The following is a 16967-nucleotide window of genomic DNA, read 5'->3' as shown; positions in this document are numbered from 1 at the left end:
TGAAAAGTCAATCAAATTAAGACACTATGGTCATTTGTTTAGTTTATTATTAGTTAAATTGCTCACCTAACATTACAGTCTGCAAATTTTACCTCAATTCTCAACTGATGAAGGGACCCACAATAGGGCCACAGAGACGTAATAATTAAAACGCTAATTAAGCTAAAATATATAGGCTAAGTGTAACTGAAGAAAAATCTGAAGAAAAATCACAAATTTTATATGTACTCTTAAGTTCTCATTCCACAATTTTTTCCATCAGTTATTCAATGCAGTGTTCAAGAACTTTGTATTGGCAAATTCTGTTTGTTTGTTTTTTCTATTAGTAGTTAGTCATGTTATGTTGTGTTGAGCAGAGTTGCTAGTAAGAATGTCCACAAGACAAATAGCTAAACCTGTGTAACTTTATATAGGCCTAGAATATATTATGAAGAATGTTGGTAACCAAACAGCTTTGGTTATTATTAACTTATATGTACACACACACACACACACACACACACACACACAAAACACTCAGACATTTGTGAAAATATCTTCTTTTATGTTACACAGAAAAAAAGAAATTCATACAGGTTTGGAACAACATAAAGGTGAGTAAATGATGACAAGATTTTCATTTTTTGGGTAAACTGTCCCATTAATAAAATGTTTTCAAAGCAATCATCTTTGTCATAGGCCTAATTTCAGAAATATTAATTCTAAGTAAATAAGTGTTTATATGCACTTTATATGTCCAATAGGTTTATTTCTATTAAAATCAAGAGATTTCAACTTATTTATTTTTGTTAAATGATGGTCACATTAAAACACTGTAAAACATTAAATACACTTTTGGACAATGTTACTAGGAAAATTAAACTAGTGAGAGTGTAAAAACTGTTTTATAAGAGTTTTTGAAATGTACAAAAACTCCATACACATTTGTGATTATTATTAGCTTTAATATTGCACATGTAGTTAAAGAAGCAAAAACATACAGTGCTGCTTGAAAGTTTGTGAACCCCTTGCAGAATCTGTGAAAATGTGAATAATTTTAACAAAATAAGAGGGATCATACAATATGCATGTTATTTTTTATTTAGTACTGTCCTGAGTAAGATATTTTACATAAACAATGTTTACATAAAGTCCACAAGACAAAACATAGCTGAATTTATAAAAACGACCCACTCAAAAGTTTGTGAACCCTTGATTCTTAAGACTGTGTGTGGTTACCTGGATGATCCATAACTGTTTTTTTGTTTTGTGATGGTTGTTCATGAGTCCTGAGCAGTTCCTGAGCAGTTAAACTGCCCAATATTCTTCAGAAAAATCCTCCAGGTCCCGAAAATTCTTCAGTTTTCCAGCATCTTTTGCGTATTTGAACCCTTTCCAGCAGTGACTGTGTCTGTATCATTTTGAGATCCATCTTTTCACACTGAGGACAACTGAGGGACTCAAACACAACTATTTAAAAAGGTTCAAACATTCACTGATGCTCCAGAAGGAAACACGATGCATTAAGAGTCGGGGGGGTGAAAACTTCTGAACAGGATAAAGATGTCCAAATTTTTCTTATTTTGTTTAAATATCTTTTTTTTTTTCATTTAGTACTGCCCTTCAGAAGCAACAGAAGACACTTAAATGTTTGCCAGAAGACAAATTAAGTACAATATTCCTTGATCTTCAAATGAAAAAAGTTTTCACCCCTCCGACTCTTAATGCATCATGTTTCCTTCTGGAGCATCAGTGAATGTTTGAACCTTTTTTAATAGGTCCTTTTTTAATGTTTGAGTCCCTCAGTTGTCCTCAGTGTGAAAACATGGATCTCAAAATCATACAGTAACTGCTGGAAATGGTTCAATACGCAAAAGATGCTGGAAAACTGAAGAATTTTTGGGACCTGGAGGATTTTTTTGAAGAATATTGGGCAGTTTAACTGCTCAGGACAAACAAGGGACTCATGAACAACCATCACAAAACAAAAAAAAAACAGTTGTGAATCATCCAGGTAACCACACACAGTATTAACAATCAAGGGTTCATAAACTTTTGAATTGGGTCATATTTATAAATTCAGCTATTTTTTTGTCTTGTGGACTTTATGTAAACATCATTTATGTAAAATATCTTACTCAGGACAGTACTAAATAAAAAATGACATGCATTTTGTATGATCCCTCTTATTTCGTTAAAATTATTCACAGATTCTGCAAGTGGTTCACAAACTTTAAAGCAGCACTGTATATATAAAAAATTACACTTGTAAAAGAAGTGGGATTGGTGTATTAAACAGTGGTCAAGACAAGGTGTCAGTGTGATTGTCAGAGAACTGAGAGGAGTTCACAGCGATGTACTGTAGCTGAAACCCTCCAGCCGTCACAGAAGAATCAGAGAGGAACTTCAGTGTCATGACGTTTCCTGAGCAAGAGACAATACAGAAACAAAGATACTATCTCTATCTCTAGTTCTCTCTATATAAGATATTTGAAGATCTTATATAGAGCACCGACAATAAAGATGCATGAATTTCTAAAAAAAAAAAAAAAAAAAACCTTAATAAATGCATTCAAACTGAATGCAAGAGAAACAACAACATACCTGTACTTAGGAAGTCCTCTGGCAGTTCATCCCCACAGTATCTATCCAGTATAAACACAAATATTCAAATATTATTTTTTTGGATTTTTTTTTTTTTTTATTATTGTTAAACTGTAAACTCTTAGCAAATATAACTTAAAGGCCTATGATGAATAAAACATAAACAGCTATTATTTACCTGCCAACAAAGCCAGAAACATCATCATAGCTGTCAAAGATCTCCAGGTAATCACTGAGGCAAGCTGTGTCCTCCTCAATGTCAAAGTCTAGAAATCGCAGGCGGATTCTCTGGCCGTAGCGCACACGAATGTGCCAGTAGCAAATCTGCTCATCCTGGTATTCTTCTGGATAACCAGGAGAATCCAAAACCTTCTCCTGATCTGTGTGCACTCCTCCACACTCCTTTGCTGCAAAGTCAGTACAACAGGTGTACGAATTAATACATAAATAAATATCAATGAATGAAAAATCAAATGAATAAAGGGGTCATTCCCACTATGTCATACATTTGAATTAATATGTTTCATCTCCCCACATGGAGATGAATATCAGAAGTATAAAAGGGAGTCAAAGGGATATGAGCACTATGCTTATGCAGACAATGACAAATCCAAACTCTGTCTGTGGTTTGAGCGGGTGCTCGGTGACACACATCTGGTGCCCTTCCCTGAATGAGGTAGTGACTGGATACAGACTAAATTTAGACTATAAATTATTATTAATTTATTATAAATTTGTTTATTTATTTATTAGATAAGCCAACCCATCCTGTTTGCATTGTATTGAATTAAACATCTAAATATCTAAATTAAACTTTCAGGCAATGCCTTGTCAAACCATTATTCAAAATAAACTTTTCTATTCTACTATTGTGAGTGTGTGTGTGTGTTTCAGGTATTCCCTACATTATTGTGACAAAATGTCCCCACAAAGATGGCAATCTCTGAAATCCCTGTCCTTGTGTGCACATCTTTTGGTCCCCATGAGGAAAACAGCTTATAAATCATACCGAGTGATGTTTTTTGAAAATGTAAGAATTCAGTAAGTTTTCTTTGATGGGTAGGTTTAGGGGTAGGTTTATGGAAAGTTCCCATAAAATATGAAAACCCAATGTGTGTGTGTGTTGATCTATCTACAGTTTCTTCAGATGAGATGACAGTCAGGTCATATTGACTGCTTATATGATCGATTAGGAGCTTATTTGTATGCCAAAAATACAAAAAATGTCCATGCCAACATCTTTCACAGGACACAGGACATCTCAACCTGAAAGTCTGTGGTAACCATGTACTCTTTGACTTCTCTTTGAGATCACTGCTGACCCAAGCTCTCCATAGGGAGAATTTCTTTCACTAGCTCATTATAAATCAGGGGAAAAGAGCCAGTCACAAACTCAGCTGGGTCTCTGGTAATACATTACCGCACCTTGTAAAACTTTCATGGGACTTCGTTTAGATTATTCACAGTGAGAAACATTTTTCATTAGAATCTTCCATATTCACACAAGAGAAAACAGCCAGAGAAAACAAGCAAGCATTTTACAAGAAATGTATTATGCGTTTGTTCTCAGCTTGATTTTTTCAGCTTGACCACTCCACATCTAGGGCATTTTTTTTTCTGCATGTAACTTATAATAATGTCCTGTTCTGAGGTTCACTGTTCATTTGTCATTGTGTGTCATAAAGCAGCCATCACCATTTCCCCTTAATGTTTCATTGGTTGTCTTTGACCACAAGTTATCCCACCCTTATAGTTTAGAGACCAATGAAAGTCTGAATAATGATATACAGAAACTGTCTTTAACCTATGAAGATTTATACCTTACTACCACGCTAATGACTTTATTTCAGTCCTAGTTAGGGGTGCGTTTCCCAAAAGCATAGTTAGCCAACTATGGTCACAAGTTCCATCGTTATCAGTAGTTTAACGAGTCAGTGTTTCCCGAAACCATAGTTTCAACGAACATTGAACTAACCTGTGGTTAGAAACATAGTTTCTTGCTTGTATAAGTGGACATAATAAATCCTTATCGTGAGCAAAATAATCAAGCTGACATTCAGTACAATCTATGGGTACGTTTACATGACAACAATGTACTAAAAACGGGAAAGTTTTTCCTTTGCGTTTTTTGCGTACAGACAACAACATTGTCAAAACGATCCCCGTTCACACAGATCTGTGAAAACAATTAAAAAAAAAAAATGTCAGGCGCCCAAAACGCCATTGTTGTGTAAATGGACGGTCAAAACACATCAAAATTTTTCCATTTTTAGTTGATAACGTGTCGTGTAAACACCGTTATTGTCTCCGTGTAAACTACAAAAATGCAAATTTGTGAAAACGGTGACATCATGCGCACATTTATTATGTATTCAGTCTGTAGGCGCGTAGTTTTTCTTTACAAAGCGACATCGCCAACTACTGACCTGGCATGCGTAATACAATGTTTTTATATAAAATACAGAATAGAGTCTATATAATACAGTCTTTATAGCAAATATCTGGCATTAATTCAATCTCAAACTAATTAATTAATAGAAGTTATTACTCCACCACCTGCGTGACATCATTAAAGGGTTATTTCCCCCAAAAATGAAATTTCTGTCATGCTCACCCTCACGTCATTCCAAACTCGTAAATCTTCGTTCAACTTCGGAACACAAATTAAGATATTTTTGATGAAATCTGAGAGGTTTCTGAACTCCCTATACACAGCAACGTCATAACCAATTTCAAGGCCCAGAAAAGTAGTAAAGACATTGTTAAAATAGTCCATGTGACTACAGTGGTTCAACCTTAATGTAATGAAGCGACGAGAATACTTTTTGTGTGCAAAAACAAAACAAAAGTAATGACTTTATTCAACAATTTCTTCTCTTCCCTGTCATTCTCCTACGCTGTTGACGTAGTCAACTCAGTGCAGCGTTTCTGGGTTCTAGGTCAGAACGCTGACTCATGCTGACCAACGTGGCTGAATGGCTAATTTGCGACAATACAGTTTCGGTAAACAGTCATGACTATCTAGTTTATTTCTTCAATGATGCATTGTACTATGGTAGTTAATCAGTGAGTTACGTCGTTGTATGGGAAATACACCCCTGGATAGTTTTCAAGGAAAGTTTTACAAACCTATGATTTGTTTCACTACTTTGTCAAAACAAATATCTGTTAAATACAAATCTCTCTTTGGCTGACTAAAATCCACCCAGGATTGCCTAACTGCAACCTCTCAAACTCACCCTCAGGGTTGTAGCAGTAGACATCCCACCTCTCACTTTTGTTGAGCCTGTATCCGTAATCAATGATTCCGACCTTCCCAAACCCACAATTGGTGCCAGCTTTAACAATCGGATAGCCCACACGTCCTTTGTCAAACCATCCAGCTGCACACACGTGAAACCCTTTGGGTGAAGGACAATTTCTGTTAGTAATTTGACATTAACATTAAATGATCTCAAATTCAATTATCTAGAAATTCATTTGAAATAATAATTAATAAAATGTGATCAAATACAATTTTAACAATGATCAATAATATTTAAAAAATAATACATTATAATAATAAAAATATATGTGATATTAACTCATTTCTTTTTCTCAGTGTTCATATTATTACATCTGCAGTATTTCACGAACAGATTCTGTATAGACTGAATATAAAATGTTCTCCATAACAAAACTAATAATTAAAGGAAATCCGTCTTTTTGGGGGGTATGAAGAACAAAGGGCTCTTGTGATCTGAGCAGCCATGGGCACCATTTGAAAGTTGCAAACAGGGATGAAAAAGAAAAGAAAGCAAAGCAGACCTCCTGCATAGAGTGCGATAGGCCTGCAACCACAAAATGTTGTCATTACAGATCAGTCTGGATCAAATTTACTCTTACTGCTAACAAAAGGGGATTCATCTTACAAGAAAACAGGTGTTACTGCTCAGGCAGTTAAACACAACACTGAGTGGCACTAGGGAATGTTCATTGCTTTTGTTTAAATGATGTGTGCAAATATTTAATATATCTGACTGTGAAAATGTTGATTATCATTCTGCTTGCTGACAGATTCAGATGTGGTTTAAAATAATTTTTGGTTGTTTACTGTTATAGCCTATTCAATGTGATCCAAGTTGCAGGACTTGCTCAGCTTTCAACATTTTTGCTGTGGGCCAGACCCTCCCTAGTTGTTTCTTTTGGCATCTGATCCAAGATAGATTTGTAAGTGTGATACAAACCAATTTGTCGAGCAGCCTCCAGTTGATCATACGTAGCAAGAGCCCCCCCCTCAAATTTGCACACAGCCTTGGCTTCCTTATACGTCAGCTGATATCTTCCCTTGCGAGATTCGCGGTGGTAAACTCCAGCTGCTTGCTCTGTAAGGAGAGAGAACATGGGTCTCGTTTGGCAACACTATCAGCTTCGAGGACTCACGCGAAGTTATCTGGCTCTGTTTAGTGTCTCAGAACAATGATTTACCTGTCTACTCAAATTACATCAGACCTAAAACAGGAAACTTATTTAAAAAAGGTTTTACCCAACATATATTTTACTGTGCAGGACATCCTGAATACATAAGGGACAATTATGATGTACATCCAGTTGCTGTTGGTAAGATTACTAAACCAGATGAGGCCCCTTTTTGCCTCACAGAACATCATGCTGTTTTGCAATTGTTTTTATGTACGCATGCATAACCTTGAAAAATTCCCATTTCAAATGAGTTATAAGCCAGTGATTTTACCGTGTTGGCCTAAAACATCAAGGTTTTCAGAAGACTGCAAGCATTAGTGAGCTCCAAACATGTCTCTGAGAAAAGCCCAAAATGGGAGACTCATTTGAAGAATGAAAGATACTGCAGCAGCTTATTTAGCCCTAAGTGTTTTCAGATGTGTAGTAGTTGTCAAGCCACTGTGCCACCATAAGTAAATAAATAAAGCTGATTACAGTGTGGGAAATATACAGTGTCTTTAAGAGATGATTAAGGTTTTTAATATGGTTTTTGTTTGTTTATAATTCATTTTAAATGTCTTCTATCTTCTTATTATGTGTAGGCCTAAATGTAAAGTTAATTCTCTAAATATTCATATCTAAAACAGAAGTTCTTTTAGATAGCCTACGCTATAGCTGTCATATGTAAATGTATAATAAGGTGAAACAATTATCCTTCTTGTGCTTCATGGACGTACGCCTGACTATTAATCTAGTTAATCAGATCACGTATTTTAACGTGCTCTTTCTAGCAACAGACTTTAGATCAAATGTTTGAAAACTCTGCTGAAAACTACTTAGAAATGTTTTTTTTTTTGTGTGTGTGGTTCCAGTCGTAGTTACTACTTATCCCCCATAATCCTCACTAATTATTTATTTAAATGGTTTAATCCAAATCACAGTTGGCTACAACTAAAACATTTGGGGAAACAGTGAAATGCCACACAGCTATCAAATGCAGATTGTTCTTTCATGTGTCTTGCTATCAAACAACTAAAATCTACGGAGAAATGCCTGTGAGTTTCTTGGATCATGCTGAAAGTGTTTTGAGGTGCCCTGGGGTAAGCTGCAGTACACCGTAACAGAATGAAGTCATTTCCCTGTATTTACAAGGTCCCTTCAGACTGGTTGCACTGTCAGCATTCAGAGCCATTAGCCTCTCAAGTCTGTTCCAAAGCGAAATGCACAAAACACATGCAGTATAACAGTTGTATAACATATAAACTTTGTTGAACAGTAAATTAAAGATTTTGCTTTTTAAAATCATTATGAGGGGAAAACAAGAAAAAAAGATTTAAAATATTCACAAGTCCTGTCACTTATTCAGTTTGGATCAACAATAAGAACGTGTGAAATAAATACCCAGCCAGATAGAGTTGTGCAGTATTCCATTCTTGTAACCCCAAGCTTCAGTCTCCTTCAGGACAAATATAACAGCGAATACAGCAGTTAACACATGCATTTTCTTCTCATTCCGCAGCGGCTCGTACAGATGTTAGCGCAGCTGTCACGCAATGAACTGCATATCAGGCGCTAGCCAAGTTTAAATGGTTTTCCTACTAGACTCTGACGTGTGATTTCAGTAAATGATGACGTTTGTGCGGAGGGCTGGATCGGGAAAGACCCCAGAGCCATATACACTACTTACTTATTAACAGTGGCGTAACTGTGTGGTGGTGGTGGGGGTGTATTGTAATTGTATCATTACAATAATAAACGCACAAAATTTATTGACATAGAGCTCATGTTTAATATGATAGTTTCGTCCTTACATCTAATATAATACAATATATTATTAGTCTGGAGTATATTAACATGAGCCAATAAATACTTTGATCCGCGTTTGGAATTAAATTGTCATTATGGATTAGGGGTAGAATTTTTGTTCAGAGGTTCTGTGTTCTAATCCGCCCTCGTGTAATTTTTTTTTTCTCATTAAAACCAAAGATGTTCATCAGTGATTGTATATCAAGAGCAGGGACACGTTTATCTGCATTTTGTTTTGCGATTTCACCGGAACAAATAGTCTCCGGTCGCGATAGATTGAAATGCTCGTCCGCGTGAAGACTACGCACTGTGCACGAGCGCCAAGAGAACACTGTTGCGCCACTGATAACAGCGGCAACGAGCACTACTCAACATGATTTCAAAAACAACACATCCCAGCGCCAGCTTATCTATTATTTAACACAAACAAACGAATTGCTAATCAACTAGAGCTGTTTCTTTTGTATTTATTAGTATACATCCGTGCCGCGATATGATTTAAAAAGTGGTGGGGACAATATCGACCCTGGCAAAAAGTGGTGGGGACATGTCCCATCCGCAAATTACGCCTATGCTAACAAGTAAATGAATAAACATGAAGAACAATACTCCACCAAGAAAAATAGTCCATTACAAAGTACAAAACAAATCCACCTTATCAGTTAGACAAAAATCATCAAAGATCATCAATTATATATAGGCCTATATATATATGTTATGTATATATAGGCTATATATATATATATAACCTATATATATATATATATATATAATATTGTTAATTTGCAGTCCAAGTTACTTTTTTGAATACTTTTTTCATTGAATAATTAGTTGCTAAATACTTTGACATAGGCTATTTAGCAATATTCACATCCCACAAGGCCTGTTTTTAAAATAAAAACATGCGTGTAACAACACAAGTGCGTCAAGTAGCCTGTGGTGATGAAATCGCTTCTACACTTTAATTGAAAAATTGTAACTTCTCAGATTTCTTCATTTTAGTTTAAATATTTTAGAGACCCACCACCAAGATATATGAGCTTTCCTCTTGAATGTATAGGTCCAGTCTGATGAAAAAATGAAAAGGCTTTTCTTTGTTTATAGAGAATATAATATAAACTACAAATTAATAAATTTTCTTTTTGTTTGTATATTTTAATGTTTAAAACATTAAAATGTAAACCTAAAGTAACAATATATATTATTTTAAATGTTATGTTTATTTCTTTAAAATGTGAAATCATTAAGGTCTCTGCATGGGACCCAAGAATTAAACTCAGCAGAAACAGATTGAGCCGGGTCTGTGTACCTTTGTATAATTTGTTTTCTCATTTTTGTCATCTTGTAAATGTATTTTTACAACATCAAGAATAATTGCTAGCAGATTTCATCAGAATAACATCTGTCTGTTTCACTCCGAATTATATGTAGGAGGTGTTGAGTCAGTCTGTTTCACAATCCAGCCTACATGAATTTAAAGCGGTTTCCATTCCATGATTTCATGCCATACTGTAACCTGTAACACTGTCAAGCTCAATCTGTGGTTTCAAACAGGCCATTTCTAGTCTGTGAGTCTATGATGGGCCTACACACCCTGAAAGACTTGAAAACTGCCAAAGAAAAGTTCAGCTGGGAACTCTGGGCATTTATCTGTCTCAGTGATGGGGTAAATACAATTTATGATATTCATTTTGGCTTGTATGCCATACTTTGTTATAGAGGCTAGTGAAAAAGTTATTAGCTCACTCCATTAGATCATTTCATTAAAGAGAATGTGCAGTACATTTAACTTGCCATATTTTTTTTGCCTCCAGATTAAAAGTTTACATTACTGGGTTTTAGTATTTGCATGTAGTGAGGTTGTAAATCTTTGCTAAAAGTGAAAAGAAGGTAGTAAAATGTTGTACTGTGGCACAGAAAAAAGGATCAGTTGGATATGACTTGAATACTACCATCTGCTTGTTTAGTGAACCACACAGAAGTGACATACAAACAAACTTATGTCAAAGCTGGTCTCGGTCTCCAGGTCACATGTAACCATTGCGTCTCCGACCTGCTCAACCTGAGAGAAGCAGAATTTCATACAATGACATGTAATTCCATGACCTAACATCCTGCTTAAGTCTACACCATACTGAGATGGTAGAAACCACAAAGACACACCGACCAATACACCCAAGCCCACATTCTCCCTCACACACTCCAGATATATGAGTCACTTATGTCTCTCTCCTCTTGCTCTTGAATAGTTCACTTAAAAATCTGTCATCAACGTCCCAAACCGATAGCTAACATGTGTCTTCAGAAGACATGAGTTGGAATTTGTCATAATGTCATTAATTACTCACCCTCATGCTGTTCCACACCCGTAAGACCTTCGTTCATCTTCGGAACACAAATTAAGATATTTTTGTTGAAATCCGATGGCTCGGTTTCTCTGGGCCAAGGCTCATTTAAAATGGACTGTGGCAAAGTGGAAAACTGTTCTGTGGTCAGACGAATCAAAATTTGAAGATCTTTTTGGGAAACTGGGACGACATGTCATCTGGACTAAAGAGGACAAGGACAACCCAAGTTGTTATCAGCGCTCAGTTCAGAAGCCTGCATCTCTGATGGTACGGGGTTGCATGAGTGCAAAAAAGTTGGGACACTGTACAAATTGTGAATAAAAAAGGAATGCAATGATGTGGAAGTTTCAAATTTCAAGAATCAATATTTTATTCAGAATACAACATAGATGACATATCAAATGTTTAAACTGAGAAAATGTGTCATTTTAAGGGAAAAATAAGTTGATTTTAAATTTCATGGCATCAACACATCTCAAAAAAGTTGGGACAAGGCCATGTTTACCACTGTGTGGCATCCCCTCTTCTTTTTATAACAGTCTGCAAACGTCTGGGGACTGAAGAGACAAGTTGCTCAAGTTTAGGAATAGGAATGTTGTCCCATTCTTGTCTAATACAGGCTTCTAGTTGCTCAACTGTCTTAGGTCTTCTTTGTCGCATCTTCCTCTTTATGATGCGCCAAATGTTTTCTATGGGTGAAAGATCTGGACTGCAGGCTGGCCTTTTCAGTACCCGGATCCTTCTTCTACGCAGCCATGATGTTGTAATTGATGCAGTATGTGGTCTGATTTCCATTACAGTAGCATTCCTGTATGTGATGCAGTGCCGTCTAAGGGCCTGAAGATCACAGGCATCCAGTATGGTTTTCCGGCCTTGACCCTTACACACAGAGATTGTTCCAGATTCTCTGAATCTTTGGATGATATTATGCACTGTAGATGATGATAACTTCAAACTCTTTGCAATTTTTCTCTGAGAAACTCCTTTCTGATATTGCTCCACTTTTTTTCACCGCAGCATTGGGGGAATTGGTGATCCTCTGCCCATCTTGACTTCTGAGAGACACTGCCACCCTGAGAGGCTCTTTTTATACCCAATCATGTTGCCAATTGACCTAATAAGTTGCAAATTGGTCCTCCAGCTGTTCCTTATATGTACATTTAACTTTTCCGGCCTCTTATTGCTACCTGTCCCAACTTTTTTGGAATGTGAGGCTCTCATGAAATCCAAAATGAGCCAATATTTGGCATGACATTTCAAAATGTCTCAGTTTCAACATTTGATATGTTATCTATATTCTATTGTGAATAAAATATAAGTTTATGAGATTTGTAAATTATTGCATTCCTTTTTTATTCACAATTTGTACAGTGTCCCAACTTTTTTGGAATCGGGTTTGTATATAGTGATGGCCGATTTCAAAACACTGCTTCATGAAGCTTCAGAGCGTTATGAATCAGCGTGTCGAATCATGATTCGGATCGCGTGTCAAACCGCTAAACTGCTGAAATCACGTGACTTTGGCGCTCCGAACCGCTGATTCAACACGCTGATTCATAACGCTCCGAAGCTTCATGAAGCAGTGTTTTGAAATCGGCCATCACTATATAAGTCGTTATTTTGTTTTTTTGACGCACCAAAAATATTCTCATCGCTTTATAATATTAATATTGAACCACTGTACTCACATGAACTGATTTAAATATGTTTTTAGTACATTTAAGGATCTTGAGAGAGGAAATGTCATTGCTGGCTATGCAGGCCTCACTGAGCCATCGGATTTCAACAAAAATATCTTAATTTGCGTTCCGAAGATGAACGAAGGTCTTACGGGTGTGGAACGGCATGAGGGTGAGTAATAAATGACATTATTTTCATTTTTGGGTGAACTAACCCTTTAATGTCATTAATTCATTCATTAATTTATTGATTAACTTGTTCACTATTGGAACTAATAACAGCAGAATAAGTTGTTTGCATCAGGTGGAGGGCAAGAAGTGAAAATAAGAATGGAAGACATGGAGAAAAGTCCATACTGTGCTGGATTTATAAAGGTATAAACAGAAAATCACAACATATGTTGGACGTGGTCCTTATGTTATGAAGAGGAGCGATTTTTCTACTGAATTAAAAGACTTTCCTGCCATCGAGGCTGTAGATATAGAGAATGTGAAGCTGCTGTCACCAGTTCTAGTCTGGTTTGTTTATATCGCGCTGCCTTCCTGCTAGTAACGTTAAGGGCAGTATTTTGATTTTCTGTCGTGATTGTGAAAAATGTCGCCATTGTAGATCATTCATGCTGAATCGAGAATTACTATAGGAACTCACATCATCGTTCAGGAAAAAAACTGGACTCTGTTATACAATTTTCGCTATAAGGTCTGTGGACATGCACTATGACACTTCATCCAGTAGATGGTGCCATAGGATAGAGCAGCACATTTCTTCCATATTTCCTTAAACACAAACGATCCTTATTATTCCCTAAGAAAAATAAAATTGTCTTTTTTTTCTTTTCGTTCTTATATTCAATTAGTGTTACAAAACTGTAGTGTCACTAGGCATTTAGTCTTCGGTAAATCATTCATTTTTAAAAAAAAATCTAGATCAAACTAAATTAAATAAATCTGGACTGATATTTTGTGTGATCATTCAATGATACAGAAAATAATGTGAGCAGGACATACAGTATATAGTAATATACCGTAGCACTTCCTTTTTGATCACATTAGGGCAGTACAAATGTCCTTGACTGGGTTCTGCTTACGCCAATGAAAGTATACTGACATGAAAAGGGTTGATTTACTTCATTGAGAGAAAATTGAGATTTGCTCATGTGAATGAGTAATGCTACTAGCAAAGATTAGACACTCAAGCACAAATACAAAAAAAAAAAAAAAAATCTTAAATACCCACATAATTATTAATGGATAAACATACTATGGTAAAAAAAACCCCATGTACCATATTGCCCAAGAATCTGCACAAAGCCAGTAGGCCTCAGTTTACAAAAATCATTTGCATCACATATGATTGATCATTAGTACTGAATATGAGCTTACTGTGGCTCACACAAACTTCACTGAATCAAACAGGGTGAATGTGAATTCCTTCGCTGAATGCAGACATTTAGTGAGTCAAAGACACAGACTCGTTTGATGAGTATCAGACCTCAGTGCTGCAGGACATACCTTGCATTCCAGTAAAGCTTAATATTGGCATTTCCCTGGAAATGGACACTGAATGAAATGAAAGACACATTTGGCACATCTAGATAGCTTATTAACTGCATGATGCATTATTTATTTATTTATTTTTTTAGTTTTTAAAGAAATTAATACTTCTATTCAGGATGCATTCATTTGATCAAAAGTGACAGTAAAGACTTTTGTAAGTTATAATTTTGAACTTTCGATTCATCAAAGAATCCTAAAAAAAAAAAAAAGTATCAGAAATAACAAAAAATGAGAATGATAAAAATTAGAATCTTGCTTCAATGGAAGTTCTGACTGTCTGTTCAAAATCACATGAACTATGGTCACACATTTTATTTTTTTGCTTCATATCTTTTGTTTAATGTTTTTAAGACTACCTGTTTATTTGAAAGAAATGAGAAATAAATTAAAGGAAAAAGAGAGAACATTCACAAGGGGGCAGAAGATCACGTCTTCACAGTCACATCTGTTGCTGTTCAGCTCCTAAAGTCTCAGACGTTACTGAAACACACAAACCTACTTTCTCTTATGTTCAGAGCTGCGTCCACCCAGTGACATGATTTCACTTCTGTCTGAATACTCTGGCTGTTGATACTGGCTCACAGCTCTGGAGGAAAACAGCATTCATTTCATCAAACTCTGAGAACGTGCTTTATATGCAAACCACAGGGTTGACATCCCAATAGGGAAGAACCACTGGAGCTACATACACATATTTGTATTTCTACATGCAACCCTAAGTCTCAGCTTAAAATGTCAGCCATGGTTGTGTTGTGTGGCAAGAGAGCATGGAAATGTGGCAGTGTGACCATATGGCGGTTACTTTTGATTTGGAGCATTTAAATTTACCATGCAGACTTTTACAACTTCTTTAAACGCACAGAAAAACTGAAAATGTAAGACCCTTCTCCATACCTTTGATTGGATTGATAGTAGACCACCCACCAGTCCTGGTAAAATACTCTTTAAGATGTCTTAGGGACTTGTGGTTACACAGTAAATCAACACTAAAAGTGGTTTTCAACTATAGGTTCAATAGGCATGTGCACTTTCCCCATCGCAAACACAGCTGCTCTCTATAACTAAACCCGAGTCCTTTGACACGTCACCAAACATGTACACACAATGGCGGATTTATACTCCCACTCTTCTTCGCAGCAGGTAAAACCCCCTTCTACCACATACACACCTTTGAAGCTCAAAATAAGCTGCCCATTTTATCTACCAGAAGTCACAGGAGATTGACAAATGGTACGAAGCAAACTTCAGCCAATGAAGCCCCTCACCCACTCCAGGTGCACGGCCCTCTTAGATCAAGGACTTCTGTCACCTTGCTTGAGTATTAAGTCAGATTTTCCCATCAGCTTACAGAAGGGTGGATGTGTCATTCCCTGCTGTGCTGACATGTTTTGTTAGCATCAAACAAAAAAGATCTTTAGACTGTAATTATGTTTGAAAGTACTAGTTTTTGCGTAGTTGAGCTACAGGCTTCAGCTGTCTGTCCAATTATATATGTTGCAAGGTGTAAATTAATATTTGAAGAAATTAAATACATGCTGCATGTCAACTCTGTCTTCCAGAGCAATCTCACAATGCCATGCTGGACAAAGCATCACATTATCTAGGTCTGTTAGTCTGAAAAGAAATTTCATCAGAACAAAATTATTTGCATGACGGTTTAAAAGGACAAATTATTGCTTTAGTCTGACTGAAATCAAACTGCATGCAAATGTGTAAGAAAAAAATTATCATGATGAAGTTTATTGCAGCATAGCAGTGACAAAGTACATGTTGGGTTAACCTTAGTCGGAATGAACACAGAACATCCAAAATCTCAAACCGTTTATCCCATGACAGTTTACCACCCCTAATGTAGATGAAGTTGCTCCTGTTGTAACAGCTGTGGTCTGTATGTTAATGAAGTTGAGACCCCAATGACACCTTTGTCTGAAATGGTTCTCAGGGTTCCTCACCTTCTCCCATTCTACAGTTGGCGACCATTTGCTCACGATGTGATCCACTCAAATGGTGCAGAAACAAAAAAAAACTGTTGACTTTGTTCTTCTCTATAATAACTAAGCCATTTTGGGGAATGAGCATGATCAACCACCTATCTTTGAGTGGAATCTGGGTCAGGGCAGACTATAATTTCTTAGTGTATTTTGTGTCTGCATTAAACAGAATTTGCGATAGTTTTTTCTTCCCTATAGTAGCATATATCCAAGTGAAACTGCTTCTCGAACAAGAAAAAATGTAGGACGGGATTTGATTGTGTCCATGGGGCTTTGATTGGATAGTTGTGGTTTACTATTGCTGTGATGTCATGTGATTGACAGGTTGTCCTGCCCTCACGCCAGTAATGTGAGAAGAGAGGAGCTGCTGAAAGAGGAAGGGAAAATTGTTTTGATTAAAGATTATGAGGGCACATTAATTTTTAAGAAATGATGTGCAGATATATATCATATATTTATTTCTTGCTTCTATTGCAGTGTCTCACGTGACACACCTTTCTAAAAATGAGGTGCTCGTGTTAAAAGAAGTTCAACTTTAAAAAAAAAAAAAACACGTCTCTAGA

The 16967-nt window shown here is 36.3% G+C and overlaps 1 protein-coding gene across 1 annotated transcript; it reads right to left on the bottom strand.

Annotated features, from left to right (window-relative positions):
* Positions 1 to 523: 523 nt before the first annotated feature.
* On the bottom strand, positions 524 to 8613 carry tnfaip6 (tumor necrosis factor, alpha-induced protein 6). The gene is made up of 6 exons (XM_051906963.1): positions 8425 to 8613; positions 6810 to 6947; positions 5823 to 5984; positions 2762 to 2990; positions 2584 to 2624; positions 524 to 2403 (listed from the first exon to the last, which is right to left on the bottom strand). Exons 1-6 carry the CDS (start codon positions 8522 to 8524, stop codon positions 2282 to 2284), a joined length of 792 nt encoding a protein of 263 aa, XP_051762923.1. The 5' UTR covers positions 8525 to 8613; the 3' UTR covers positions 524 to 2281.
* Between the last annotated feature and the right edge of the window lie 8354 nt (positions 8614 to 16967).

This window comes from Ctenopharyngodon idella, chromosome 9 (genome assembly GCF_019924925.1).
Source record: "Ctenopharyngodon idella isolate HZGC_01 chromosome 9, HZGC01, whole genome shotgun sequence".
Classification (NCBI taxonomy): Eukaryota; Metazoa; Chordata; class Actinopteri; order Cypriniformes; family Xenocyprididae; genus Ctenopharyngodon; species Ctenopharyngodon idella.
Note: the sequence above shows the minus strand (reverse complement) of the source record. Positions and strands in the feature narration are given on the sequence as shown.

Excerpts from the sequence above, each read along its gene's own strand:
- tnfaip6 (XM_051906963.1), bottom strand. The coding sequence starts at position 8,524 with ATGCATGTGTTAACTGCTGTATTCGCTGTTATATTTGTCCTGAAGGAG. Across the intron at positions 6,948-8,424 it reads GCACAACTCTATCTGGCTGG|AGCAAGCAGCTGGAGTTTAC; the intron begins GTATTTATTTCA and ends CTCTCCTTACAG. Across the intron at positions 2,625-2,761 it reads GTTTCTGGCTTTGTTGGCAG|ATACTGTGGGGATGAACTGC; the intron begins GTAAATAATAGC and ends TATACTGGATAG.